The sequence below is a fragment of the Astatotilapia calliptera genome, chromosome 20, assembly GCF_964374335.1.
Source record: "Astatotilapia calliptera chromosome 20, fAstCal68.1, whole genome shotgun sequence".
NCBI classification, from domain to species: domain Eukaryota; kingdom Metazoa; phylum Chordata; class Actinopteri; order Cichliformes; family Cichlidae; genus Astatotilapia; species Astatotilapia calliptera.
The window spans coordinates 36,857,787-36,884,589 of NC_137441.1; the positions used below are offsets into that span (position 1 = coordinate 36,857,787).

Below are 26,803 nucleotides of genomic sequence, written 5' to 3' on the forward strand. Positions count from 1 at the left end.
AGATACCAAATGACAGTGACGAGAGTAATCAGATTTCTTTTTTCTTCCCCTTTTACTCCGGCGTTAAAGTAAATCATCTGTGATGGCGTTTTGAATTTATAAATGTAGGCAAAGGATAATTTTTTTGTTTATTTTTTTTAAAAGGCAAATGGCTGTAGCTAATCTGTGCCACACAGGAGGAAGTATGTCGTTAGGTACTTTAGTGTGTGAAGTGCTCTTAGTTTAAATACACGTTTGATACGTTTTGTGTAAGGCTTTGAACGCTCCTCCCTGACGAGAGCGGATACATGAATGTGTGCAACTCTAAAGGATGTGGTCGACTGTGAGATGAGGAAGAAAGTGAGGAGGAAGGAGTACACTGAACTCTCAACACGCTTCCTGCAAACAACTCGCTGTAAAGGACCCAAACAAAGAAGACGGGTGTAACTTTGGATTATTTGACCATTTGTGATTTTGAGAATGTGTCATGATTTGGTAAAGATGCACTGAAGAGAGAAACGATGGAAGTGGAGGAGACTGGTGAAAAAAGGACTTCCTGGTACGGTACCTTTTGCATTTATTATGCTTCCACCTTGGGCTGCTCTGTTACAAATTGGTGCTGAAAAATATTCCTGTTGATTAATCGTACTTCGTGTTCTAAGTGTGAATTTTCTGTGTTTGTCACCAGCATGATTACAAAACTTACATATTTGTACGACATGTGGAACAAAAACTCATTTTAATGCACTTTGCTAGAGCACGGCACATAAACAAGTCATTTGAATGTACACTGTCTACTTAAGTGTTATTTTGAATGTATCACACAATAAGATACGTTCCCTGTATGAATGTTTAATTTGTGCCCAGTAAGAGCTTTTCTTCTTTTCAGGTCCGGTGTGCCAGCAGAGGGACACTCAGTCCTCTGTGATCATGCAGGGGTAAGCTGCCACATCGGCTTTGGTTCTTGCACCATCTTTTTCCTGCATTAAAAACTAACGTTTAAAAAAAATTAATTATTGTCCTAAAAACTAGTCCAAGAAACTCACTTTCATACACTGCTGTCTTTAGAAGAAGAGAAAACAAGACCCGGCCCCTGAACCTGTGATCAGAATCTCAGAGGTGAGTAAGAGACTGAGACGCATCGATGCTGCTGCTGCTTCATGTTCATTTCTCTGTTTCTCTGTAACGAACGGAAGTTAGTCAACCTTACCTTTGTGACCACAATGCTGAGTGCAGAACTGACGGGAGATGTGAGCGCTGTGTTTGCAACCATGGAAGTTTTTGCAAGTCTATAAATGGAGTTTGTCTCATTTTCTTAAATTCCAGCTTATCTCGGTTTATTTTCACCTTTCAGATATTCTTTTTTTTTTGCCAGCTGTACATTACATCATCCATATAATCCGAGGCTTTTTATTGATGCTATTAAAGTGTTGCTTGCAATTAAGACACAGCTGATGTGGTTAGTGTGGCAAAAAGAAATAGGCAGACATCTTGCAATTTCACTATAGAGGCACACTTTCAACCTTCTTCCTCTTTGAAAGACACACAGGAAATGAGAGATCTGCACCATGCAACATCTCGCCTCTCACCATCTTTGTCTTTCCACTTTCCTGAACTCGCGTGTACCTCGAGTTGATTTTTAACTTTTTAACATGTTTCAGGACGAGGAGGGAGAGGATGAGTGTGAAATGACGTCCGACCTGAAGGAATCGGAGGTGAGGTGTTCTGCAGATGCCAGATTTGTGTTCAGTTGTTTTAAAATCCTCTTGTGCACAGTTAGGTTTGAATGAATGAACCACAGCTTGTGGACTATTTTGTGCAGATCTTAAAAATGTTTTTTTGGTTCACTTCAGGAGCCCAGCAATAAGAGGGTTAAACCTGTGGCAAAGTCCAATAGCCTGACAGGCGTCTTAAACCCTGTGAAGACCCCTGCTCTGAAGCGCATCGGCCAGTCTATTTCGGTAACAAACACACTCGCAGTCCAGTCATACAAAGTGACCAGTGAATGAGTTTTGGGGTTTTGTATAACAGTCAGCTGCTCCTCTCTGTTCTCAGCGGTCTATCAGTTTTCGTACAGAAGCTCGACCTTTGCCCACAGCCCCCCTGCGTTCACGGACAAAGGCCTCCTCGTTTCCACGTCGCCGCAACAGCCAGTGTTGGAGTGACACTGTGGAAAGTCACGATCTGACTGCAAAGGAAATCAAACGGCAAGAGGTGCGCTAAACAAAAACCTCGTTATTAAAATACCTTGTTACTATAGCAGAATGTGTTTGGGGGCCTGTATATGGGTCAAGTTGTGTGGCTGTGGTTGCCGTGTAGGCGGAGTAACTTGTACCTACTCTTCATTTCTGTGAAGCTGCTCTTCATGGGTATTATGAAAGAGGATGTGAGCTGGCACTGAAGGCTCAACTTCCTTTATTGAACAATCAGCTGTGAGAGCTCGTGTTGTCTATTTAACTGACTTCTTATGCAACTCAACACAGTGTGTGTGTGTGTGTGTGTGTGTGCGTGTGTGCGCGTGTGCGCACCGATATCTTTGTTATCACACTGGCAATAACGTGCGCATTCGTTAACTATTTTAAATGCCCTGCAGGTCATATACGAGCTAACCCAAGGAGAGAGACAGCTCATAGAGGACCTCAGTTTGGTTAAGAAGGTAACTGCTCAACCTGAACAACACATTTAATCCACTCACATGCAGGCTTTTATGTGCTAACTGCCCGGGTCTGTTCCCAGGTGTACTATGAGCCCATGTTGAAGTTGGACATAATGACAGAGAGTGAGCTTGGACAGATCTTCGGTACTCTGGACTCACTCATCCCCCTCCATCAAGGTAACTTTGTTTTTGTGCAGCTTGTGCTGCTATCTCGAGCTCCACTTATGCATCAACACACCAGCTCATTTCCTGAATATGAAATTCAGGCAATGAGGTGAAGTCTTGATAAAGTATAGGTTGTTGCAGTTCAGTGTAATTACATCACAATCTGAAATAGTTACAAGTAAACAGGAGCAGGTAAAGTAGTTTTATAGCTCATACCATGTACTAAATGTTATCTAGGTATCATTTGAATTAAAGGCTCATTAAAAAAGAAATAAAAGCTTCTACACTGCCCAGCCCTGAAAACAAACTTCATAAAATGGGAAGTTGTATTTTTTTAATTAGTTTTTTTAGAAGTGCTGTATTTTTATGCACACTACTTGTTTTTGAGCTGTAGTGAAATAAGGTCAGCACAACTTGGAGTATCCTGTTTTCTTTTCATTCATATCAGATCTGCTGACTCGTCTCGAGCGACTGAGAGGATCAGAGAAAACGGTTGGAGAGGTGGGGCCAACTTTAATGCACTGGGTGAGTGAGAGAAGAAAAGTCAGCCTTCAGCTTCTCTCTGATTTTCCTTCTTAATCTTAACGTAATCTAACTTCTGTCTTTATGCATGTTTCCATCTTTCTTTTCCCGCTGACTTCACCTTCTTATCTCACTGCTGCGCACTCTTCCCATGCTTCTCTCTGCAGTTTCCTTGCCTGGAGGCGTATGTTACATATTGCTGTAACCAGGTGGGAGCCAAAGCTTTGCTGGACCAGAAAAAGCACGAGAAAAGAGTGGAGCACTTTCTGCGTCTGTGTCAGGAGTCCTCGTTCAGCAGGAAACTGGACCTGTGGAACTTCCTGGATCTCCCTCGGAGCCGTTTGGTCAAGTACCCTCTGCTGTTGAAAGAGATACAGAAGTGCACTCCGCCAGACCACCCAGATGAAGACACGCTGCCGGATGCTGTGAGTCGGGCTCCTACACAATCATTTACATCTGCAAGCATGTGAGAGAATTCACAGTTTAATCAGTGCCAGGTCTGCAGCAGCTGCAAAATACTGAAATCCACACTTATCAAGATGGTTGCAAGGTGTTGCTTTTAAATATAAAGCCTATAATTATAACACTGATTAGTTTTATTTTTACAGTCTAGCAAAGCATCCTCTCTTTTGTTGCATCAGATGCTGTAAATCCAAATTATTAATATTCACACATTTCTATCCATCAGTCTTCAAGTACGTTAAAATACAGTATTTCCTTTCCTGCGTTGCACAACAGTGCCTCCAGATGGCAACAAGGCCAGTTATTAATTCTTACCAGTATATTCACTAATCTGGCTCATCACTTTTACATTTACAGTTTGCAAAAGCAAATAAAAACATGACTCCGCAGTTAGTGCTGCATTTAAGATGCCTGCAGTCTCTTTAAAGTTTCCTTTGATGGTGTTTGAAAGAGGATACTGTTGACTAAACAAATTATCACACCAAACCACTCATTTAAATATGTTCTAAATATTCATAGTCATACTCTCTTGGCTCCAGCCCAGAATTTTAGCCCTACAAGAAGCAACAGGAGGAAAAGGGCCCTGTGTTGATGACATATTAAAAAGTCTTGGTTCTGTTCAGTTGGAGTTGATCCAGAGCATCGTGGCAGAGGTGAATAAAAAGACGGGGGAAGCAGAGTGTCAGTTCTACAGGCGGGGCCTGTCCTACCTCGAAGAGGGCCAGAGAGTGCCAGAGATCCAGCAGTCCCGCTTCATCTACTGCCATGGAGAACTCAAGAACAATAAGGGCCAGGTAGATGTTGTTTACTGGTCTTCACACTTTCAGAATCCAAATGAAGAGGCTAAAGTCATTTAAGGAGGGCAGAAGATGTTGGCTGTTCAGATTTGAGTGCTAGAAAGTTGGCTTCTCTGCCTTAGAAACTGTGTCAGCACATTTCTCTTGATCACTTGTCCCCCGTCAGCGGCTGCATGTGTTCCTATTTGAGCTGGTGTTGGTGCTGACGAGACCAGGAGAGGACAAGGACGGTGGTCAGGTGTTTAACGTGTACCGGCAGCCTCTGCCCAATGCCTTGATCAATCTGGAGGAGATCCCAGACGGCGAGGCTGCTGGAGGGGGCACCTTCAGAGGAGCCTTCACAGGGGGAAACGATAAAGGTAATATGATCGCATAATCTGCATACTTTATTTGTTTCGTATTTGCTGGTGAATTCTGTGACACAAACAAATGTCAGTAAGCCATCCCCTGTGCTCTGTTTTAGCTGAAGTGAAACTTTCCGCTCACCTTCCTTCTCCCTTCTCTTCTTTCCATCTTCTAGTGAAGAATTGTTTCCGCGTGAGCAGCAGAGGGCGCGCCAAAGCTCACTCGTACAGCCTGCAGGCCAACGACTCCTTCAGCAAGCAGCAGTGGATCACCTGTCTGCGCCAAGCCATCGTCCAGTCACGCGACAGGACAGCCCACACCAGCCAGTCACAGTTGTCTCCTCACCACGATCCCGCCCTGTATCACATAGCCGAGCTCAGCCTCAGCTCGGACACAGAAATGGCAGACCACACCAGTCGCTGACTGTCAGACTGAGCGGCACGTGTACATTGACTGTCTGCGAATGATGAATGTGTTTAGATATTTTCAGCGATATTAATGTTCTTTTTATTATTTTTTCCTGTCTGCAATTGCAGTGATTGCTGTATAAAGTGAGAACAGTACTGAATGTGAATTGACCAAAGAAAAAAATGTGTTTTTGAGTTTGTATAATTAATAAACTGACACGTAAAAGATTGTTGAGGCACTCGTGGGAAAGTACACAAAGACAGGTCTAAGTATAGCCAACAAGATCTACAGAGAAAGGATTAGAGCTGATTATCCTCCACCCCTCCCTCTCGCACTCTCCATCTCCCTCCTTCTCTCATTGACACCGGTGACAGGACAGGGGAGAGGTAGACTTTCAGCTCTGGCCAACAGGCACACAGTGAAACAGTAGACGGCCCCTTATGCATTTTTAACAGCTCAGCAGATGATGGGAACAGTTTGGTTGGGACAGTTTGTCCACAGATAGAGTGACCAGGTGACCAGGTGAGTCCGGACCGCTCTGTGTGTTTGTTAGTCCTGCTACATTTGACCGGCTTTATTTGCAAAGTTACTTTGTTTGCAAATAAAGTGTTTACGAGTTACCTCCAAAAGTCAGTAACGTTTGGCATTGCTTAGATCTCAGGAGACGCCTCGTGTGTGTGACTGGTGTGTTATTGATTACATAACCGAGTGTTTTAATGTGTTCTGTTGAGCTGAATCCAGCTCGAGTGATATTTCCAAAAATGCTTTTAAAATTTGTTTTAAACGTGACATGTTCATGTGTGGATGCAAACTTTCTGTGCTTTCGTGCGTGCCGCAGTAACGAGACAGTTGTGTAATGGATCAGCTTCATCTACTTATGAGACGGGTTTAGCGTCAGAGACGGTCATTCACAGAGTACTTGTTCTTTTTTTATTCCCTTCAGCTGTAAATGTCATTTTTCTGAAAAGGAAAAAGTTCTTCATCATACTTCATTCACCAAAGAGCTGGATTACATGTCTTGTGAGACAGATTAGGCCTGTGTGAGACCACCGCGTCCTGCTCACCTCTGAGTCTGAATGTCAAATAAATTAGGAAGAACAGCTTTCCCCATCTCAGGCGCAAACCATCTGGCTAGGATTTCTTTGGGAAGGCCACCTTTCTATCTCAGGACCCATTCTGTTAGCGACTTTAGCCGGTTACTAGTATAAAAGGATGCCTGGAGCCAGCAGCGTCAGTGGGGAGGGCTCTTGTGAAGCTCTGTGTCGGACCCTGGTGTCTCAGAACGGCCTCCAGAGAGAGACGACCGACATCTCCCAGTCTGTCCTCTACACATCGCTGATGGGCCTGCTTCTGGTCGCTGACAATGAGGTGTGGACAACACAGGAAAAATATGGCGTTAATATATCCTCAAACTTTTAAAAGTGAAATTTTACCTGAGAAAAACACAAGCACAGACAAAGAAAGGTGTGAAGTTGTTAAGGGAGAATACACATCAACACACATGTTTAAACACCTGTCAGCCCTCGTTGGTCTCTAATAGGATGAACTCTCGAGGCTGACCTCCTTTTAGTCTCTTCTGCTATGCTAATGAGATAAGAAAGCTAAATCTGTCCTGCCAAAGTTAAACACACACTGACATGGCGGGGTCAAGGCAGACAGTCACATGGAGTACCAGCACATCCAGAGGTCACGTAGTAGGACACACACTGTGTGTTTTGAAATAAATGAACAGTGCTCTGTATGGTACTCGCAGATCCGACAGATCTGTGTTCATCGACTTCCTTTTGTTTTTTACATTTCAGAAGGAGCAGCTCACCTTAGGAAGAGGCAGGACTGGCCTTAGAAACGTAGGAAACACCGTAAGTAAAGATCACAGATGAAACTCTTAAAGGGCCTCTGAAATGAACATTATTTGACATCACTCTCCCTTTTTTCTTTTGTTTTGGACCCAGTGTTTTCTAAATGCAGTTGTCCAGTGTTTGTCTCACACATGTGGCCTGCGGGGCTACTGCCTGCTCAGATCTTACAAGCACGAGAAGTTCTCCAAAGAGGAAGCTAAACTGATGGAAGGTGCATTTCCTCTCCTTCCTGTTCTGTCTTGACTGTCTCTCCTGCGTCAGAGTTTCATGTTTTCTTCTTGTTTCTGTTTTTCTTGCCATGCCAGCTTTCTCTAAGGTGCTGTCGGGCCTTTGGGATGTAAATGAAGGAGACAAAGTTGTAAATCCTAGACAGTTTTACAATGTATTCACAGAAGCAGTGCCTTACTTCAATGGTTACAGGTGAGGATATGGATTTGTTTTGTGGGGGGGTTCTGTTTCGCCTTTCCTCGAGGTTAACAACTTTTTTACCACTTATGTGTAAACTGTTAAACTCCTTCTCTTGTTCCACTTGTACAGACTTTTGATTCTTGTGAAGAACTAGTTGCTAATTTTTCTGCGTTCACCACAGTCAACAGGATGCTCAGGAGTTCCTCAGGTTCCTACTCGACAAGCTGCATACCGAAATAAATCGCAGACCATACGTTAGACGAGCCGGGAAGGAGCCCGAACAAAAATTTGCTAGGTTTCGGTGTGTATGCTAAAATGAATAAATCTGTCCTTAAAACAGTGATTACCTGCATGTGAGCACGTTCTGATCATTTTTCTTATCCTCCCTTAGAATATCTGAGGAGGCGGCTGTCATGTGGAAGAAGCACTTGGAGAGAGATGACAGCATAATTGTTGGTGAGGAGAGCCACTCCAGTCAAATTCATCCATTATTTTTATCCCCGTTAAAGCAGACCGCTGATCATTCTGGTCCCTACAGATCTGTTCTCAGGCCAGCTGCGGAGCTCACTGCATTGCTCAGTCTGCTCTCACTACTCCAACACGTTTGATGTGTTCTGCGATTTGTCACTGCCCATCCCCAAGAGGAGTTCTACTGGGGAGGTCACGCTCAGGGAGTGTCTGGACCTCTTCTCTCAGGAGGAGAAACTGGACAAGGAGAATTCGCCAGTAAGTTAAAGCGATGATTGTCGAATCTCAGCAACTGTCTGGATCAGCAATAGTGTGATTAAAACATATCGACACAGACACTGTAAGCAAGGAGATGATTTAACACAGTTTTGATCCATTTATGACCTACACATATCATTACGTTTTTGTCTTTATTCCATATAAAGATCATAACATATAGATGTGTGAAAGAAGTCAAATGGCTTGAACAGTAAAGCTACTTTCAGCTGCTCTCTTATTTACATGGGGGGTAATAACAACAGGTAGCTCCAGATGTGGCAGATGTTTTTACACTTCCTGTCACAAGCCCAAAGGAATTTGTGTCCCCTCCCGGGATCAAACCGGGGAGTTGGGTAAACTGCTAGACTCCAAACGACTAATACAGTGATCTCATCAATATGAAAACATTTCAAAGAAATGCAATCATCTGGCACAAAAAAACATTTAATTTCATAAACAGTGAGGCAGATGATGAGAATTCTCGAATTTCTTTCTGTCATAAGAGTGTCCAACTTAAGTGCATCTTAGTTATTAGTGGCTCACTAAACAACATTGCTCATTTGTACTTGATATATACGCCGGACCCTGTGTGCATGTGTAAGGTATGTTGTGTTGAGGTGTGTATATGTGTGTTTATACATTCTTCAGATGTGCGAGAGGTGTAACAGGCGTACAGAGTGCACCAAGCGGCTGTCTATCCAGAGGTTTCCCCAGGTTATAGTGATCCGTATCCTTGGCAACAACTCTTCCACTTGTGATGCTTTTAGGCGTGTGATTTTTATCTGCACAGATGTGTGACGCTAATAATACTTAACAGTCTCGATAAGATCTGAACCGTTTCACGACGTCAAGGTGGTCCATCAGTAAAAGCACTATATATGTGTCCTTCCCACTCACCAACCTGGACCTTGGACCATACGGACCTGTCGACTGTGGTAAGAGAACCGAGCCTGTCTGATCCATTCATGCTGTGTTCCTCTATGCTGTATTTTCAACAAAAGGAGTGCAGCTAAAGGTTGAAGCAATAAAATGTGGAAGAAAACCTGGGCTTTTAACTTTTTGACACAAGTGGGTAGAGCGCACTACAAAACCGTTTTAAGAGCTTGCTTTACATGATTTTATTTTGACAAATGGCTGGTGAGAGAGAGGAAAAAGAGAGTTAGAAGAAAAGGCATAAATCAGCTGCAAAAAAGGTTTTTAGCTGTGAACTATGAATCTGTTGTTTTAAGCATAGGGAGGTTAACATGATGATTCACTGACTCAAACCATGCATTGTAATAGAAAATAAAGGAATATTGGGATATACGCAATCATATCCTAATTTAATCGCTTGCAACAGAGATTATTCCATAAACTGCACATCTGGAATTCTGACACAATACAGTTCTGAACCCTGGATTAAGTAACTCATTGTATTTATGTTACTATATAATTCTGGATCTATGTTTGTCCCCACAGGCTCAGTTCTGTATGATTTATATGCAATATGTAACCATGCTGGGACAGTAAACATGGGACATTACACAGCCTGCTGCTTAGATGAAAATGGCTGGTGCTTCTACAATGATTCCAGGTGAGATATCATTTCATTTTACACACAATATATACATATTTTGACAACTGTACATCAAAGGTGGTCTATATATTTGAGAAACCCTGCTTATTCTGTATTAAGATATGTTTGCATAAACCTGAAACTTTCCCTTCGTCTGCCCATTGACAGTGTGACTCCACTCACAGAGAACCAGCTTCAGACCAATCAAGCCTATGTGCTGTTCTACCAGCGCAGCAACAGCACCGCCACCGTCAGGAAATAGACTGGCTGCCAAGCAGCCAATCAGAGCAACTTTACCTCCAGTGTCCATAGAAACAAATAGACAGCAGTATTGTGCTCTGACATCGGCAAACTTCTCATACTCGATGAGCTTACCCTCAAATGAACTGAGGAGGAGGAGAGCAGCCATGCTCAGTCTAACAGGGCTTGAAGACATGGTCCTCCCCCTAAAAACCGTAGAGATGCTTTTCAAGTGTCTCACTAAGACAGCTCAGACAGACCATAGCCTTAAGAGTCTCTGTGCCCTAGTTCTCAGGCATGAGCGAGTGACGTGCTTAGAATGATGCAGAGCTCTTAATGTAATACAATCATGACTCATGCTTGTTATGATATTGTGCAAAAGATTTTTTGAGTTGGGACATACAAATATATGCAAAAGACTTGTTCCCTTGGGTGAAATTACAGTTTGTGGATTTTTGTAAGTGAAAATACATAAATAAAAGCCCTGCAGAAATCTCTAAATAAAATGAACCTTTTTCAAATGTCAATCTACTTTTTGTTAAATGTAAAAAGTTATGCAGCGATCATGAAAATGTTCAGTGAATAATTACGCATTTTATTTCAGGTGCCTGTCAAAACACTCGAGGTCATCTCACACAGAAGAGTTAAAACTAGAGTAATAAACTGACAAATACCCATCAAGCTAATAAACAAAATCTACAATATGCAAAATTGTTGAGATCAGAGGATTCATATTAGAAGACCATCAGAGTGAATATGCCACTTTTAAAGAAGCGTGTCTGGTGGGATGGAATTCCAAAGGTGGTGAGCAGAGTACTGAGGCCTCTAGACCCCATGGTAGTCAAATGGCGGGGAATGGACAGTAAGAAGGAGGGAAGAAGAAGAGTGTGAATTGTTTTGCTGATGTGCAAAAGTTCAGAGAAGTAAAGAATCTTGAAATCAGTACGATTTTTAAGTGGAGCTGCTGAAGAGCAGGTGTGATGTGATTAATGGAAGGAGTTCTGGTGATGGTGTGAGCAGCAGAGTTCTAGACTTGCAAGGAAAAACAAAAAGAAAATCGTTACAGCAGTTAATGTGGGACGTAACCAAGGTGTGAGAAATGGACCAAGGTGATTGATGTTACAAAGATGAAAGTATGAGGATGCCTGAGTCAAGAGGGAGGGAGAAACTGAGGAGTTGTCAATAGGGAGGGTAAAAAATTACATTTAGACATGATGGATTTGTTGCCAATGAGGAGAACCTCAGTTTTATTAATGTTCAGTTTGAAAAAAGCTGCATTTGATTTGAGTCAAATGCAGAAGGCTGTGGGTGGGAGAGTAATCGTAGGTTTGTTAGACAGGTAGAGTTGCATACAATCAGCATAACAATGGAAGCTGATATTAAATTTATGAAGGGGTCCCAGGACAGATTCTTGGGGGACACCAGTAGTAAATGGGATTTATACATTTTTTTATTAATAAACTGAGTGCTGCTGGAGAAATAGGATTTAAAACCCAAGTTCAAATAGGATGAGCATGGTTAGTCAGCTGGGGAGACTAACCAGACTGGAATGGTGCATATGTACAAATGCATTCATATATACACACCCATTTTGTGTGTATTCAAACTATAAACATACTGTTCACCTATGGTGATTATGGTCACCATAGGTTGACATTCCTATACAAATTAGTAGTCCAGTACCTTAACTTAATTAATGAATTCGCACAGTTCGGAGAGAGCAATGTCCTTCAGACAAAATACCCAATTTTGCTGAAAGTAATAAGGATTTGCCCCAGATTTCAACAGATCCTTCTTTTGCTCATGCGCCACCTCCCCGTCAACTTTCATAAAATTCAGCTGGGTTGTTTTTGCGTTATCTCGCTAACAAACAGATAAACAAACGGCCACCTATGTATTATTCCCCGTCACACCGGTTTTTACTTGCGAATGACGTAATAGTGCGCATGTGTACTAGCGGTGGGCGGAGTTTTCCAGTCGGTCAGGAAGAGGAGAAAGGCGTACAGAGAAACACCAAGGTAATCAAATTCTCCATATAACGTATAAACTGTAAGCCGATTCTTGTTTCAGGCGCATAAATATGGCTGTGATGGGATGAATACTGTAGTTATAATTTAAGAGGGAGGATTTTGAATGACAATAATAAAACTCATAGGAAACACCGCTAGCTTTCCTGCTAGCAAAGGCTGGTTTGACAGGCCCCAGACTGGAGTAGTCGGGCTTTTAGTAGGAATAGGAATGTAGCACGGAAACGTTTGAGTAATTGTTTCTACACCTCAGTGGCACCTCCGCCTGTTTGCCATCGGTTCCGGCTTTAAATGTACATAGTAACGTAAGCTAGGAACTATTTGCCAAACTGTACGGTTAACGAGACCTCTGTGCGTTACTAGCGATTTCTGATGTATTTTTGTGCTAGATGTCAGCAAAGGGAAACTGTAAGCGAAGCATCGGAAAATTTTAGTCCTATTTAGACTGCTTATTTATTAATGCACCTCAAAGTGTTTCCTTTTAACTGGGGAGTATTGTCTTAGGATGCGCAACAATGTTTTCAACTCTTCCATAGATGGCTGCTATCAGAAAGAAGTTGGTGATCGTCGGTGATGGTGCGTGTGGGAAAACCTGTCTCCTCATCGTGTTCAGTAAGGACCAGTTCCCAGAGGTCTACGTACCCACTGTGTTTGAAAACTATGTGGCAGACATTGAAGTGGACGCGAAACAGGTGAGAGGGAATGATGGTTTGCAAATAATTTTGATTGTAATGCTGTGGGTGCTTGTATGGCATTTAAATAAAAGCAATTGCCCTCTTTAATTAGTTGCTAATGGACCGGTACTTGGCACCTTTCTACTCAATTTGAGCATTTGAAGTGATTTCTGCCAGTCTAGTGACATTTACTCAATCATACATATTTATCTAACATTCGTTATCACACTTCAATGGGTGCATCAGGGGCAACTCATTCTTCAATATCTTGTCTCAGGATGCTTCAACACAACCAGTGAATTTTTATTATGTTGCATCGTGGTCATCAGACTAGCTGCTGCTATACCATATCTAGTCTGTCTAACTAATCAAATTATATTATTGTCATTTCTGCCTTTGCTTTTCTTCTTCCGTAGATTTATCCAGTCATTTAACTCTGTTACTCTCTGTCTTTTCAGGTAGAGCTAGCACTTTGGGACACAGCGGGTCAGGAAGATTATGACAGGCTGAGGCCCCTGTCCTACCCAGACACAGATGTTATCCTCATGTGCTTCTCTGTGGACAGTCCTGACAGTTTAGGTACCATCTGAGCACCATCCATACTAGTAAGTATTGAACCCCTTGATGTATGTAATTAATTGCTTTTTCATTCTCCTCACTGTAGAGAATATTCCAGAAAAGTGGACTCCTGAGGTGAAGCACTTTTGTCCAAATGTTCCCATCATCCTGGTAGGAAATAAAAAAGATCTGCGCAATGATGACCACACCAGACGAGAGCTAGCCAAAATGAAACAGGTAAATGTGGTGGCTTCAGAAAATTCAGCTAAACAAACAAGTTAAATCAATAAAATAATATTCAAATGTAAACTTTCTTTGTGACATGTGTCCCCAGGAACCAGTCAAATATGAAGATGGCAAAGAGATGGCAAACCGCATCAGTGCCTACGGCTACCAAGAGTGTTCTGCCAAAACCAAAGATGGTGTGAGGGAAGTCTTTGAGATGGCAACTAGAGCTGCGCTGCAGGCCAAGAAGCGTAACAGGAAGTCCACCTGCCTACTGTTATAGGCACTGGGAGCAGAGGGGGCTGTCCTTAAGCACAGATAGAGAGGACAGGCTCCACTGAAATTTGACAGGGGGGGATATTTGGGGTGGGGGAATGGGAAAGAAAAGTTATGCAGATGCTCAATTTCCGATCACCCAGTTACCCCTAGAAAAGTGGAGCAGATCTGAAATGATTCAAAAGACCACACACACCATGGTTTTTGGACTCTTAAGTTGTGTGCCACTTTTCTTGCATCAATTTAAATACAAAAGAAAAGAAATCTAATCTAGAAGTTTGCAGGGCAGGTTATGGGTATAATTTGAAGTTGACTAGTTCAAAACAGGGGAGCAAATGTGCCATGATGGAAATTAGGAGAGAAAAGGTCGATAGAAGGCCAAAGACACTGAGAACACAAGAGAAGTCAGAAAAGGACATGATTAGGTTTGAATTTAGGCCATCTCTAAGTAAATTTTACACAGTATCGCCTACATGTAGTGCCTTGAGAGTGATGGTTGTTGAGGGGTGGGGATTCATAACTTAGGGTATTATTTGTCATTTGTAAGAGTCCACACCTCACATTTGAAGGCTTTCTCCCTGTCACTGGCTTGGGTACTTCAGGCCCATTTTCTGACTCAGGCGATATGCAGGGGTATGCCTAAAGTTAGATTGTATGAGATATTTTCCCATACAGAATTACTTACCTGTACTTTAGAGTGTGTGTATGCATTTGTATGGTAGTTTGTTTTTCTCCAGTGCAGCTCTGCATGCAGTGAATGTGTGTATATTTGTGTGGTTGTGTATTAACATGTGTCTACGTACTGTATGCATGGAAAGGCCGTCTGTGTCACTGACCTTAACCCCTGTTTTCCATGCCAAAGTTACCCTCCCCCCCAATGGCCACATTTCATGGCTCAGGTGGGTAATGAAATTAACAGCTACTCAGAGTGACATAGAAACCTTCACTTTACTGGAAGACATCATACTATATAGCCAGAGGCACAATCAGGTTAAACACATGAGTTTTTAGGACCTTTTTTGATTGTGTTAATCAGTGGGTCAAATCATAAGTGGTGTAGCTAATAAGTTTAATATTCTTTCAGATAGATGGTAGGCTTATCTTATCACTATATTATCTGTTATGTACTGTATGTCTTACAAGGCCTTGTAAGGACATGGAAATGTTGTGTACTTCGAGTTTGCCTTTTACTCCATTCTCCCCATTCCCCTCTTTACTGATATTGTCATTATTGTACTATATAACTTTTTATTGTTGATGCCTAATTTACTTCATATATTTTAATCATTTTACTCGATCCTGTTGTTATGGTCAGCTTATGTCAGTTAAATGATGAATTGTAACCGCTGTCTCATTTAATTAATAGAAAGTCAAGGTCAAGGGGCTGGGCCAGAGTATTTTGAGGGTGGGTTGCTAGAGGGTTTTTTGTTTGTTGTTGTTGTTTTTTTTCGTTTTTTTTTTCTTTACTGTGATATGTATGGGTATTTCTGGATTATTTTTTTTTTCATAAAGCTGGTATTAGGGTTATCTGTTTTAAGGTATTTATGTGTTCTTTGATTTATTCATTTATTAATATTTACCATTTCCCTGTCTTTTTAAATTACTTTCCTGTTGTTGTTTTTTTCCTAAAATAAAATTGCACATAACATGTCTATATATCTGATTGTTTGATTGTTTTGTTTTTTGTTCATATCAACTCTAATATATAAATACATTTGTAACAACGCAGTGCATTTTTACCCCCTTTTAAATCAATCATGGGCTGCAAGTTTAGGACTGACCCGTTCGTCTCGTCCAATCAGCGTCGACGTTAATGCATTCGCTTTCCAGCAACCAATCAAATTCCAGAGTAAGGGATTTGTCCCTCCCTCTCTGAAATGTCTCGCTGTGGCCATTTTACACTTGCTTGCCTGAAAATAAAACACCCCATTTACCTGGGCTTCAGCGTGATATTTACAGAACAATTGTAGGTTACATGAGTTACCGGTGAGTTTTCCCTCAAATTTCACACAAGACTGCACTTGTATTTCTAGCTGCTGACAGTCGTTTAGAGAGAATGTAGCCTCTTGGACTAGCTAACCAACCTCAAGCTAACATAGTTAGCTTGGCCGCTAACGCAGTTGACCGTCACACGTCATTGTTGTTGATTACTCCTTTTTGGATTGCGGGTTGATCCTGTGCGTTGCGCACTCAGTTTATTTATTTATTTATTTTTATTAATGGTGCAGGGTTATTTTGCTGTTTGTTTATTTGTGGCTTTTAGTTAGTAGTCTGTGTAGCACTGAGAGAAGTCATTTTGATATGTCAAAGTTGGAGAAGTCATTGGATTGTGCAAGGTTTTAAAAATTAAAATCAATCTAATTAATTATTCACACTTTGCACAGCCTATGACTTTAAGGTACCTGCTCACGAGGTTGTACAATTTCAGCGTGGCTCTATAACGTGTTTCATCTGAAGTGATGTGTGATTTGTGTGCTGCATTTCTGTAAACAGAAGAACGACTCACTAGGGGCAGAGTAAGTGGATCAGCATGGACTATGAGAGAAGGTGAGTTTAATGTGATTTTCACATCTTTTTCGCGCATTTTATCACACAAGTCTCTCACGCAGTTTTTTGTGGTCAGCAGGGGTGGGCGAGGTGATCGCCTGGGTCGCTATGGTGGCACTCACAATGATCACAATTTCCGGGACATGGACTATCGTGGCTATGGCCAAGAGGATGAGGAGGCAGGCACGGGATTTGATGTCAGAGTGGAGGGTGATAGACAGTATGGCAGTGATGAGCAGTCACTGGGTATCCATGACTTCTCACCGGGTTGTCTGCAGGAGCATCCGGGGTTTCATCAGAGAGTAGATGGTAGAGGAGAAGTAGGGCGTGAGGGGAAAGGGCTACTGTGGTCCCCTCACACCTCACAACCTGATCTAGCCCATCCTATACTCCAGCGAGAGGAGGAGGGATCCAGGCAGGAATTTGAGCAGTTACGGCCTGGCCTTCAGGAAAGGGGACGGGGGAAAGGTGGAACAGGCTTTCCGGAGAACAGTGGCCCACATTCAGGAAGCAGGGAAAGCAGCTGGGGTCGTGGTGGTTCCCATTCCGAACAGGTGGAATTCGGTACAGGCAGACAGCGAGAGGATGACAGGTTTTCTCGTCCTGGAGCAGGAAAGAGAAGGGTAAGTCAATATCAGTCCATCTTTATAATTACTACAATACACATTTAATTGTTGTTTGGTTTTGGTTATTAATTTGTGGCGGATGTGTGTAGGCATTTCCAATGAGAATGGAGGAGCATGCTGGTCCAGACCTGTCCCACAAAGAGTTGGATCAGAGAGACCAGGATTACCGTGCAGAGCTAGACCATAATCAGCGGCCCAGCAACATCATAATGCTTCGTATGTTGCCACCCAGTGCCACTGCCAACGAGGTGCGTATTTGTCTCAACAATGGCCAGTTGATGCGCAGGTTGTTTGTGAAAAGTTTGAAGCTAGAATTCTCCTTTGTCCATAGATTCGTGCACAACTTCAAGAGCAGGGGATCCAGCCGAGAGAAGTTCGCCTGATGAGGAATAAATCTTCAGGTGAGAAGTTGTCCATTGGCCCTCTTTTCTTTTGTGTTTCTTATGATGCTCTTTTTTTCTTTCTTTTGTTTCTCAAACTCATGCACTGCCAACACTTCCATTTCATTGCTTTTTCAGGTGACTTTTCCATACCTGCTTTGTCTTTTCTTTTCTTAATAAGTGTCTTTTCCTCTATCCTTGGTGGCTATCTTCTGCTGTATGGTAGATAACTGTTGCAAAATACCCAATCATATTTATCAACTCATACAGGTCGAAGTTTTGCATAGCTTCCTGCTTTGATACTTTGGTCTACAGATGTCTGAAGTCTTGCTAGCGTTTACACAGGAAAAGGAAAATTAATGCACGCTTCACAGCCCTGACTATTTTTTCCTTTTCTTTTTTTTTAAGAAAGCATTCATACCATCATAAGTTGTAGTTTTTTAGTTCATGACTTTGTTTTTCCTTTCCATCTTGGCGCCCTTATTGTCTTTATCCTTTAACTTCTGCCTTATTGAAGCGGGGTGTGTCTGAGTAGGTGTTGTTCACAAACTAACAGCGTCAAAGAGGAATCAGCATCTGAAGCAGATTTTGCTATTGTCGCTATTTTAGATGCAAGCGTTGCTGCTACTTCTCAGCTACATATGTTTCAACCATACCACTCAGAAAAGCTTGTGGTTCTTTTTGTGTCATTTTTCTTTTCCATTAAGGTCATTGTCTCACTGGCCTCCCACTTTGCTAACTCTCTGGTTGTCTGTAAGGTGTGCTTATCTTACACCGGCACACTTACATTCCCCCACACTGCTCTCTTTCATACATCACCGTTTTACTGTTTTTGGTCTGTCTGTCTGTGTGTGTGCGTGTTAGGAAAAGTACTCATGTAATAAATGTTTAAATGCTGATCAATTTGTAATTTCAATAGTTGCATATCTATATTATCATTTATTGCAATGTCTGGACAGGATATGGAGCATTTAAGAGGCGACCTGCCATCACAGAGCTAGATTGTTCAGACTCTGACTCGCAGAGTAGGAGAGACATTGGTGTGCACGTGTGTGTGTTCTCTTGCTGCCTGTGTGCTTCATCATTAAAAACCAAAGAGCTCAGTTTCAAACTGATGAGTGGGTAGCTCTCTCTCTCTCTCTCTCTCTCTCTCTCTCTCTCTCTCTCTCTCTCTCTCTCTATCCCTCCCTCTTACCTTGACTCTACTGAGTTACTTGACATTACATCCTCCTGCCCATGCAGAGAATTTGACAGTGCCTCTCCAACTGACTATCATGTGTGGTATTTTTAAAGGAGAGAGGAAGCAATGATTTTTTTTTTTTGACTGGTGCTGATACAGGGTCTCTCTCTCCTCTGTATATGCAGCACTAACCCCTCACTGCGTTGTTGTTGTTATGTTGTTGTTGTTGTTCGGTTGCCATGGCGCTGGGCGGTGTCCAGGTCAGAGCCGAGGATTCGCCTTCGTCGAGTTTAATCTCATACAGGAGGCCACCCGCTGGATGGAGACCAACCAGGTCACTCTCTCCTACACAGACACAAATACACATATATAAATGTATTCAGTGAGACACAAAAGCTAATCTCATACAGTCACGTCATACCATCCTGTGCTTAAAATGCATTCTAGCATAACAATAAAAATTAAGAATGATTAAATAACATCGGTCCTCAGGTAGGTAGTGCTTGAAGGAAGATTCCTCTTTTCTTTCCACAATTACAATTAGACAATTCAAACCAATTCATGTTGCATAATTCTGACAACCAAGGGGCAACTTGATAGTTCTCATAGACGAGACCTCCCAGTCAAACTGATCATCATTCGTCCATCATATTCTCCTCTTTTATTCAGTGACTTGTCTCGCTTTCTTTCCTGAGTTCACAGTACCACCTTTGGGATAGTATGACAGTGTGAATATAATGTCTCACATGGTCTGTTGTATGTTGAATCAGAACCAATATATTGCTTCATTTTCTTGTTTTTGAGCTTTTCACATCTGCCATGATTACATCTTTAGGACAGAGCTATTGTCTCTTTGGGGGACAAAGGTGGTGACAATGGGATGGGTTGTGTGGACAACTTTGGAAAGGTTTCCCCTTAAGGGGGGAGGGATGACACAATTGAACAAAGCACATTGTGTCCTTTAAAAATGGGCACTCACAGACTACATATATACCATCTCACCGTCCGTCCGAATTTCCTAAAGCTGAAGGTCAATTCTCTGGTGTCCTCTTCCTTTCAGCCTCAGTTGTACTCTTTCTCTCTATTCCTCTCCCTCTCTCTTTTCCCTTTCACTCTCTCTCATCTCTTGTGAGATGAGGCCTTTCTATGGCATGTGTGGCCTAATTATCACTGATAATCATTCTTTGTTATCCCCCCCTCTCTTTCTTTTTCCTTCAGGGAGTGCTGTCGATTCTAGGGCAGAGAGTGTCGATGCACTTCAGCGACCCCAAACCGCGTGCCAATGAGGACTGGCTCTGCAACAAGGTCCGGTGCTTGCTATGAATTACCACGATGTACAATTTGAATGCGTGTTATATAATATAAAGCCAGTCATTCATTTGGCTAATTTATGAAGATTGTTAACAAGGTTGTATAACAATTCAACAGTGTGGTGTACAAAACTTCAAGAGGAGAGAGAAGTGCTTTAAATGCAACGTTCCTAAATCGGGTAAGGTTTCACTGAATGTTTCACCTCTTCTCTCCTTTATAACATGAGGTCTTGCTTATTGAACAGTAATACTAACATGTTGTATTTTGCCAGAGGCTGAGCTGAAGTTGCCCCAGGTACAGAAGGACTTGCCTGTTGGTCTTCAAAAGGAGGGAGCCCAAGGTTTGTTGCCCTTGCCAGCACCTTACCACTCTTCTGGTCCTCCTGTCACACCGGGCCAAGCTCCACAACAGGCAGATGTTGCTAATGACAGTAAGTCATCTCCTCTAATAACAATGAAAATAATAATGCTAATATTGGTGATGATGATAATCATCTCTGTTAATAAAGCGTCTTTTAATTTAAGGCTTACAAATTGCTTTGACAGACCAAAATGGAGTACTGGGAGGGAAAACTTTAAAACATTAAAGAAAATATGTGGACTTTACTTAAAAACTGAAAACCTCATATTAAAAACACAACAAATATAATTGTATAAAGTCATCACAAATGACATCAGATAAAAGCTGGTTCATAGATGGTCACAAATTCTGACCCTGGTCTTCCCAAGTAATTCTTCAAAAAGTGAAGGGTTTTAATGCCAAAAGCACCTACAACTGCCTGAAGGACTCTCAGGCTGCAAACTAGTTCCTCAGTGGTTAAAATTTCTGCTATATAGCTTGGTGCCAGACCGCCACATGCTTTGACATGATGAATACACTTTAAAATCAGTTCTAAAAAGTGCAGGGAGCCAATGGAGAGAAGCCAGCTTTTGGGTGATGTGATGCCATCTGCTCAGTAAAAAGCCAGACTGCTGTATTCTGAACCAGTTGGAGGTGAGAGAGTAACTTTCCATTAATTCCAGAGAGAAGGAACTTGAGCCTTACTAGAATAAATTAATGACATTATTATTTTTTTTGCCAGGTATGACACTTGTACAGCAATTCTCATTTATAGGAAGCAAGACTGGACTTTTTAAAACCCACGAGAAAAGACTGAAGTTGCAGCCCCAATTTTCTGACAACAAGCTACACGCACGCACGCACGCACGCACACACACACACACACACACACACACACACACACACAGGACCTAGGGAACTGTAAATGGTGTTTGGTTAAGGTTGTTTGTAGGACTGAGCAATAAAGTAGAAGATTTTGTGCCATCCAACAACTGGCATCACTGAAACAGTTTAAGAGGGGTCAGGAGATCTCCTGGGAAATCTTTGTCATCAGTATAGCAGTGAGAGGGGATATGAAGTCATAAAACGTCACCAAGTGGAAGCAAATAATTAGGACCTAAAATAGAACCCTGTGGTACACCCACAGTGACCAAGAAGGTTTGTTGTGAAACATATAAATGGAAATACTCGTGTTCCTCATCATAGCAATATTTTCTTTTAAGAGACTTGGGGGATAACCTTATGTCTAAAAATTGTTTTTAATGATTTCTTTTTTGCCACTTTACTTAGCTAAAGCTTGTAGGCTTTGTGTGCATCAGTGTACTTGGGTCACAAATTGTTTCATTTTTAGCTGTAAAAGACTGTTTTTGTCTTTTTGTCACCCTGAGATGTGGTTGGGTGGGTTGTGTGGACACCCAAGTTTGTAAATGCGATGAGTCACGAACAAGGTGATGGATTTGAAATTCATGCCATAGCTGCATCTACTAAAAATCTCTCGACTAGTTTGAATTTCACTGACCTTAACCTCAAAGTCAGAGGGTTAGGGTGAATGCAGTAACTCAAGTAGGAGGTTTCAAATTTATACCATATGTGCATCTACTTGGGAGCTAAGGGGTAGCACTGACAGCTGCCAGTATTTGTTATTTATTTAAACGATAATGCATCTTAAATATACCTCATCCACTCTCTCAACAGCTTTGATACTAAGGAACCTTGGCCCACATACATCAGTAGAAGCTATTTTGTCTGCTTTGGCTCCGTTTGCTACCCTCTCCCCTTCCAACGTTCGTCTAATCAAGGACAAACACACACACCTCAACAGGGGCTTTGCCTTTCTACAACTATCTACCATAGTGGTGAGACACAAGCTCACACACACATACACACATAAGCCAGGGTTGTTTTTGTTTTACTGACTTGTATCTGAAGTAAACTAAGCAAAACCTTTTTAGTTTTAGCTTACTTATTTTATTTTTTTAATGAGCTTTGTCTTAAATATGCGTTCACCCACCCAGTGGTCTGTGTGTGTTTAACAGGAGGCATCTCAGTTGCTCCAGATTTTGCAGGCTCTCCAGCCACCTCTATCTATTGATGGGAAGGTCATTGTAGTTGAATTTGCCAAAGGCTCCAAACGGTAAATGCTCACACACCCAAACTTAATTGCAAAGAACATACGGGGACTCCACGCTTTACTATATTATAATTGCACAGTGGATGTGGGTGGCTGTAGCTCAGCAGGTAGAGCAGGTCAGCTACCAGTCGGAAGATAGGTGGGTTGGTCCTGGCTGCTCAAGTCTGCATGCCAAAATATCCTTAGTTAAATACTGAACTTTAAGTTGCTCTCCTGATACATCAGTTGAGGTGTGAATGTGTGTAAAGGTTAGAAAGATAGAAAGCTTAGAAAAAGGTGTTTGCATGAATGGGTGAATGAATTAAATTGATTTATTTATATAGCACCAAATCACAACAACCGTTTCCTCGAGGCCTTCGACGACATGGTGTATAACGTGCTTTGTGTGCTAGAGCAAGGTACTATGTAAGAGTCAGGCATTTTACTGGAGTGTGAAATTAGACTAGTAAATGGACTGATCACATTACAAAGAAATGCAGGTTGATCATGTGATTATTAAAATTGTAAAGCATTTTGTGAATGTATTAGAAGAGCAATGATGGTTGAAATTAAGCTATTCAATGTAACAACCCTCCAAAAGCTTTTTGATTAGAGCCCTCACTCTGTCTCTTGTCTATGTTAGGGATGTGTTTGTAACGGATGGTAGCAGAGTGAGTGCTGCTACAGTGGCCAGCACCGCTATAGCTGCTGCACAGTGGGCTGTCACTCAGGTAAAGTTTGACGTATTACAGCATATATACCACATCCTTAATACAGATTGCATGATCACTGTATTTATTCTTTTAAATTCTCAGACCTCTCAAAATGGACCAGGTGGAGGCCAGAGTGTTGATACAAGTGTGTATCAGCAGGGGGCAGCAGTGACATACAGTCAGGAAGGGCTTGAGTATGCAGGGCAAGATGGCACAACTTTCAAGCCCCAAGCAGATAACAGGGTTACTGCTTTGACAAGTGGAGTAGCTTCCCTGAATGGAGCCTACGCAGCAGGAGCAGCCCCAGGTTTGTATGACATGCCAATAAGTTTATAACACACACATATCTGTATATCATGTAGTTGCATACAATTACATTAAGCTTCCTCTGAAGCCACTTATTTGCACTTGTTTGCCCATGTGCAGCTGTCATTTCATCTGAGGCAGCCAAACCTGCATCAGTGGTTGTGCAGCAGCCGCTCATTCATACACAGACTCCTCTCATCACCACAGCTGCCACCACACCGGGGACACAGGTAGAACTTGATGCCTTTTCCTTCTTCCATTTGTTCCTTGTGTTTTTCCTGTTTTTAAAATCTCTGTCACTTCACAGGTTGAAATAGTGGGAAAACCACAACCAGCTGCACCCAGCCAGCCTGCAATCCCAGGCACTGAACATGAGCTCCAGCAGTATCGTAAGGCTTCATGTATTTAGTGTTCCCTCTGGGGAATTTACATCTTCGCTAATAATTGCAAATAATTGCTGCTGACTACTGGCAAGCTTACCTTTCATTCAGGAAAAAATATTGAAAATCTGACCCTGATGCAAATACCATGTGTCTCATACTACAGCTGTGCCAGATGTCTCCACTTACCACTATGACGAAAGCTCTGGCTACTATTATGACCCATTTACAGGTCTCTACTATGACCCTAATTCACAGGTAAACAGCCCAAAGCAATCTATATGTTTTGTAGGACATTTGTGTGTGTGTGTGTGTTTCGCTTATGCCCCTTGGTATTTCAATCTGTTTTTGCATTTCCCTTTGTCTTTGCAGTACTACTACAACTCTCACACTCAGCAGTACATGTACTGGGATGGAGAGAAACATACGTACATTCCTGCTGCCAGTCAGTCAAACACAGAAGGTGCTCCTCCAAGTGATGGTGCAGCTCCTTCAGAATCACTGTTTGCTACCTCTGGCAGCAAGGAGAAAAAAGACAAACCCAAGAATAAAACAGCTCAACAGGTGCTGATACACAGAAGTCAGCTTTTGGACATTATCATTTCTGGTTTAACAAATATATCTGCTAATGGCTAATTGAAGTTAGATTTCATAATTTGCCACCCATTCAGTTTGACACTTAAAATATGTAGTTAAGTAATTTTTAACTGAGTTTCTTGAGGTTTGTTATAATAGATTGCCAAAGACATGGAGCGTTGGGCTAAAAGTCTCAACAGACAAAAGGAGAACATGCGTTCTGTGTCTTCATCCCCTGCCACCGGCTCAGCAGCACCTCCTGGTTATACTCGGGCACCTGGACACAGTCGCCTAGATGATCACAGAGAGTCTGCGAGTGCTGATGCAGGCTATGCTGTTCTAGAGAAAAAGGTGTGTTTTATCTGTAAATGTCGGAACCCTCAGGGCACGAGGTTGTGATAGTGGCTGTCTCTGAATCATAGACGCAGATATGAACAGATCACTGAATCAATGTTTTTCTGTCTTCCAGGGGGCACTGTCTGAACGGCCTCCGATTTTTTTGGATCAGATCCGCCAAAGTGCAGAAGTAAGGAAGTGGGAGAGAGAGATTTTGTAGGTGTTAGAGGTGTACATTTTCTTTATTTTCTTCTTTTTATTGTTCCCAGTCGCCTCCTCGGCAGCAGGGTCTGGTCCCAGCCTACAGTGGAGAAACTGACAGTGAAGAAGAAGGAGGCGAGAAGGATGAAAAGGAAGGAAGATTGACAGACTGGGTTAAACTGGCCTGTCTGCTGTGTAGGAGGCAGTTCCCAAGCAAGGAGGCCCTCATCAGGCACCAGCAGCTTTCTGAACTACATAAGGTGGTTTAAATCAAGTTTTACTTCATCATAAAAACTCTACAAATGATAAGTAGCATCAGTGCTCTGTTGAGGAGCAACACCATACATTCTGCACTCGTGTGCACAAGTACTGAGGCACACCACCAGCTGCTGTTATTGGTGATTAAAGGCACAATTGTGAAATTGGAGAATTTGAAAGTGGGCAGATGCAGGTGCATACATGTGCTTATTATGCACTAAAGCAAGTTGAATTTGGTTTCTGGCTTCTAAAGCCTGAAAGCAGAGCCTATAAATGAAGATCTTATTTATTTTAATCGGTCCAGTGAAGCAAGGTCACCTTAATCTACTTGTTAACAGCCGTCCATTCAGATTCAGTTTTACAGGGTGTGTAAACTGAACGTTGCATATAAGACCAGTTTGGCATTCCTGTTGCAGCTGTGACTTGAATTTCACTTCTTTGTGCCCTCAGCAAAACCTGGAGCAGAGACGAGCCCAGCAGGAAGCTGCAAGCAAAGAGGTTGGTCAGTCCTCCACATCTGCAGAATAATGTTGAAATTCGTGTTTCTTTTAAAATAATTTTATCTTGTCTTTTTGCAGAGACTAGCAGGTGGACTTGACGGTCCTGAACTTAAGAAGAGGAAGTTTAACCCCATGTAAGGAAGCAGCAGTGATGCCACTAACTAGATGCTGTATGTTTTTTTGCAACTTATTCAGGGTTACAGCTTGCTATTGACACTGCCATGGACTGGTTCCTTTTTTGCTTTAGTTTTATTCTAGTTACAGCTTTGTGTGGCGGTGATGTTGGTGCAACTGTATAACTTAACTATGATGTATGTGACACAACTTATTTGTACTTGTGTGTCCCCTTACACTTTTTGTTTTCTTCCTGTAGTGATGGGGTCACAGACACTAGTCTCGGTGCAAGAATGCTACAGGGAGGTGTGAAAAGAGGACTGCTGTTGCGCAATATGCAAGTGGAGTGACCATTAATCTTCCTGACCCACAAAGGACAAAGACGAAGCCCAGCACGCAACACTTCACCATTAACATCATATAGATAAATATATTTAAAAAACTTATTTTGATTTGACATTAGTTACCTCAACAATGGCAGTGCTCAGTGGTAATAATCTTATGAACTGATCCTGTAGCAGTAGATGTCAGGATATTGCACAGATTGCACCTTTTTGCTTGCTTCCTGAATGATGCAGTTTTGAGTTCTCACTTGCTTCAGAGCCTGTGTGTGTGATAAACAAGTTTTGTGGACGGGAAAACATTTGCGGTCTTTATGTCAGCAAATTGGGATTTTTAATATTACTGTCTATGCACCATAGATTTTTTTTTTTTAAATTAATGCTATATGCCTTGTCATTCAGTGAATGACTAATCTGGGCTTGAACTGTGTACATTTTAAAAAGAGCATTTTTATACAACAGTGAAAGCTAACAAACTCGTGGCCTCATGAATTGGACAGGATCGTGCTAACACTAGTGTATAGGGTTAAAGTGTCTCAGTTTATCATATAGCAGGTGTAGATTCACATTCGCTAACTTTTCAGAGAAGTATTTTTTATTTCTGTATTTGTTCAGTAATGTGACCGTGTTTCATCAAGCTCATGTAAATGAATTCAAAATAATACATTTTCACCAATATTGACTCGTGTATTGTGTGGGCTAG

The 26,803-nt window shown here is 42.0% G+C and overlaps 4 protein-coding genes across 7 annotated transcripts; all 4 read left to right on the top strand.

The window, feature by feature from the left end:
* Positions 1-314: 314 nt before the first annotated feature.
* arhgef3l (Rho guanine nucleotide exchange factor (GEF) 3, like) lies at positions 315-5,562 on the top strand. Of its 2 annotated transcripts, none has more exons than XM_026153394.2 (13): positions 315-538; positions 869-917; positions 1,048-1,098; positions 1,641-1,694; positions 1,833-1,940; positions 2,035-2,193; positions 2,573-2,635; positions 2,716-2,812; positions 3,249-3,325; positions 3,490-3,747; positions 4,408-4,578; positions 4,748-4,940; positions 5,102-5,562. In XM_026153394.2, the coding sequence occupies exons 1-13, from the start codon at positions 501-503 to the stop codon at positions 5,347-5,349; spliced, it is 1,566 nt and encodes a 521-aa protein (XP_026009179.1). In that variant the 5' UTR covers positions 315-500; the 3' UTR covers positions 5,350-5,562. The 2 variants fall into 2 exon arrangements, with proteins under 2 accessions (XP_026009179.1, XP_026009180.1); XM_026153395.2 differs by having other exon boundaries at positions 357-538; positions 1,051-1,098.
* An 838-nt stretch (positions 5,563-6,400) lies between these two features.
* On the top strand, positions 6,401-10,649 carry usp21 (ubiquitin specific peptidase 21). The gene is made up of 11 exons (XM_026153401.2): positions 6,401-6,702; positions 7,137-7,193; positions 7,287-7,404; positions 7,499-7,613; positions 7,783-7,902; positions 7,993-8,057; positions 8,140-8,327; positions 8,976-9,054; positions 9,155-9,262; positions 9,786-9,900; positions 10,051-10,649. The coding sequence occupies exons 1-11, from the start codon at positions 6,547-6,549 to the stop codon at positions 10,142-10,144; spliced, it is 1,215 nt and encodes a 404-aa protein (XP_026009186.2). The 5' UTR covers positions 6,401-6,546; the 3' UTR covers positions 10,145-10,649.
* Positions 10,650-12,009: 1,360 nt separating this feature from the next.
* LOC113012956 (rho-related GTP-binding protein RhoA-C-like) lies at positions 12,010-15,540 on the top strand. Its single transcript, XM_026153430.2, has 5 exons — positions 12,010-12,140; positions 12,686-12,841; positions 13,282-13,402; positions 13,488-13,618; positions 13,716-15,540. The coding sequence occupies exons 1-5, from the start codon at positions 12,015-12,017 to the stop codon at positions 13,887-13,889; spliced, it is 708 nt and encodes a 235-aa protein (XP_026009215.1). The 5' UTR covers positions 12,010-12,014; the 3' UTR covers positions 13,890-15,540.
* Positions 15,541-15,750: 210 nt separating this feature from the next.
* Positions 15,751-26,778, top strand: rbm10 (RNA binding motif protein 10). Of its 3 annotated transcripts, none has more exons than XM_026153380.2 (23): positions 15,751-15,868; positions 16,376-16,429; positions 16,509-17,052; positions 17,145-17,303; positions 17,387-17,456; positions 18,876-18,949; positions 19,834-19,920; positions 20,044-20,104; positions 20,198-20,356; positions 21,961-22,121; positions 22,302-22,399; positions 23,019-23,106; positions 23,191-23,395; positions 23,515-23,624; positions 23,702-23,783; positions 23,941-24,032; positions 24,147-24,338; positions 24,510-24,701; positions 24,820-24,876; positions 24,956-25,147; positions 25,596-25,643; positions 25,724-25,779; positions 26,019-26,778. In XM_026153380.2, the coding sequence occupies exons 2-23, from the start codon at positions 16,413-16,415 to the stop codon at positions 26,107-26,109; spliced, it is 2,835 nt and encodes a 944-aa protein (XP_026009165.1). In that variant the 5' UTR covers positions 15,751-15,868; positions 16,376-16,412; the 3' UTR covers positions 26,110-26,778. The 3 variants fall into 3 exon arrangements, with proteins under 3 accessions (XP_026009165.1, XP_026009166.1, XP_026009163.1); XM_026153381.2 differs by having other exon boundaries at positions 15,755-15,868; positions 16,506-17,052; positions 25,724-25,815; XM_026153378.2 differs by having other exon boundaries at positions 15,755-15,868; positions 16,506-17,052.
* The last annotated feature ends 25 nt before the right edge of the window (positions 26,779-26,803 follow it).

Coding starts and splice junctions, on each gene's coding strand:
- arhgef3l (XM_026153394.2), top strand. CDS start 501: ATGGAAGTGGAGGAGACTGGTGAAAAAAGGACTTCCTG. Junction 2,194..2,572: donor AGGAAATCAAACGGCAAGAG/GTGCGCTAAACA, acceptor AATGCCCTGCAG/GTCATATACGAGCTAACCCA. Junction 4,579..4,747: donor TCAAGAACAATAAGGGCCAG/GTAGATGTTGTT, acceptor GTCCCCCGTCAG/CGGCTGCATGTGTTCCTATT.
- usp21 (XM_026153401.2), top strand. CDS start 6,547: ATGCCTGGAGCCAGCAGCGTCAGTGGGGAGGGCTCTTGTGAAGCTCTG. Junction 8,328..8,975: donor TGGACAAGGAGAATTCGCCA/GTAAGTTAAAGC, acceptor TACATTCTTCAG/ATGTGCGAGAGGTGTAACAG. Junction 9,263..9,785: donor ATACGGACCTGTCGACTGTG/GTAAGAGAACCG, acceptor TTGTCCCCACAG/GCTCAGTTCTGTATGATTTA.
- LOC113012956 (XM_026153430.2), top strand. CDS start 12,015: ATGTATTATTCCCCGTCACACCGGTTTTTACTTGCGAATGACGTAATA. Junction 12,842..13,281: donor TTGAAGTGGACGCGAAACAG/GTGAGAGGGAAT, acceptor CTGTCTTTTCAG/GTAGAGCTAGCACTTTGGGA. Junction 13,619..13,715: donor AGCTAGCCAAAATGAAACAG/GTAAATGTGGTG, acceptor ATGTGTCCCCAG/GAACCAGTCAAATATGAAGA.
- rbm10 (XM_026153378.2), top strand. Junction 18,950..19,833: donor GCTGGATGGAGACCAACCAG/GTCACTCTCTCC, acceptor TTTTTCCTTCAG/GGAGTGCTGTCGATTCTAGG. Junction 20,105..20,197: donor ATGCAACGTTCCTAAATCGG/GTAAGGTTTCAC, acceptor GTATTTTGCCAG/AGGCTGAGCTGAAGTTGCCC.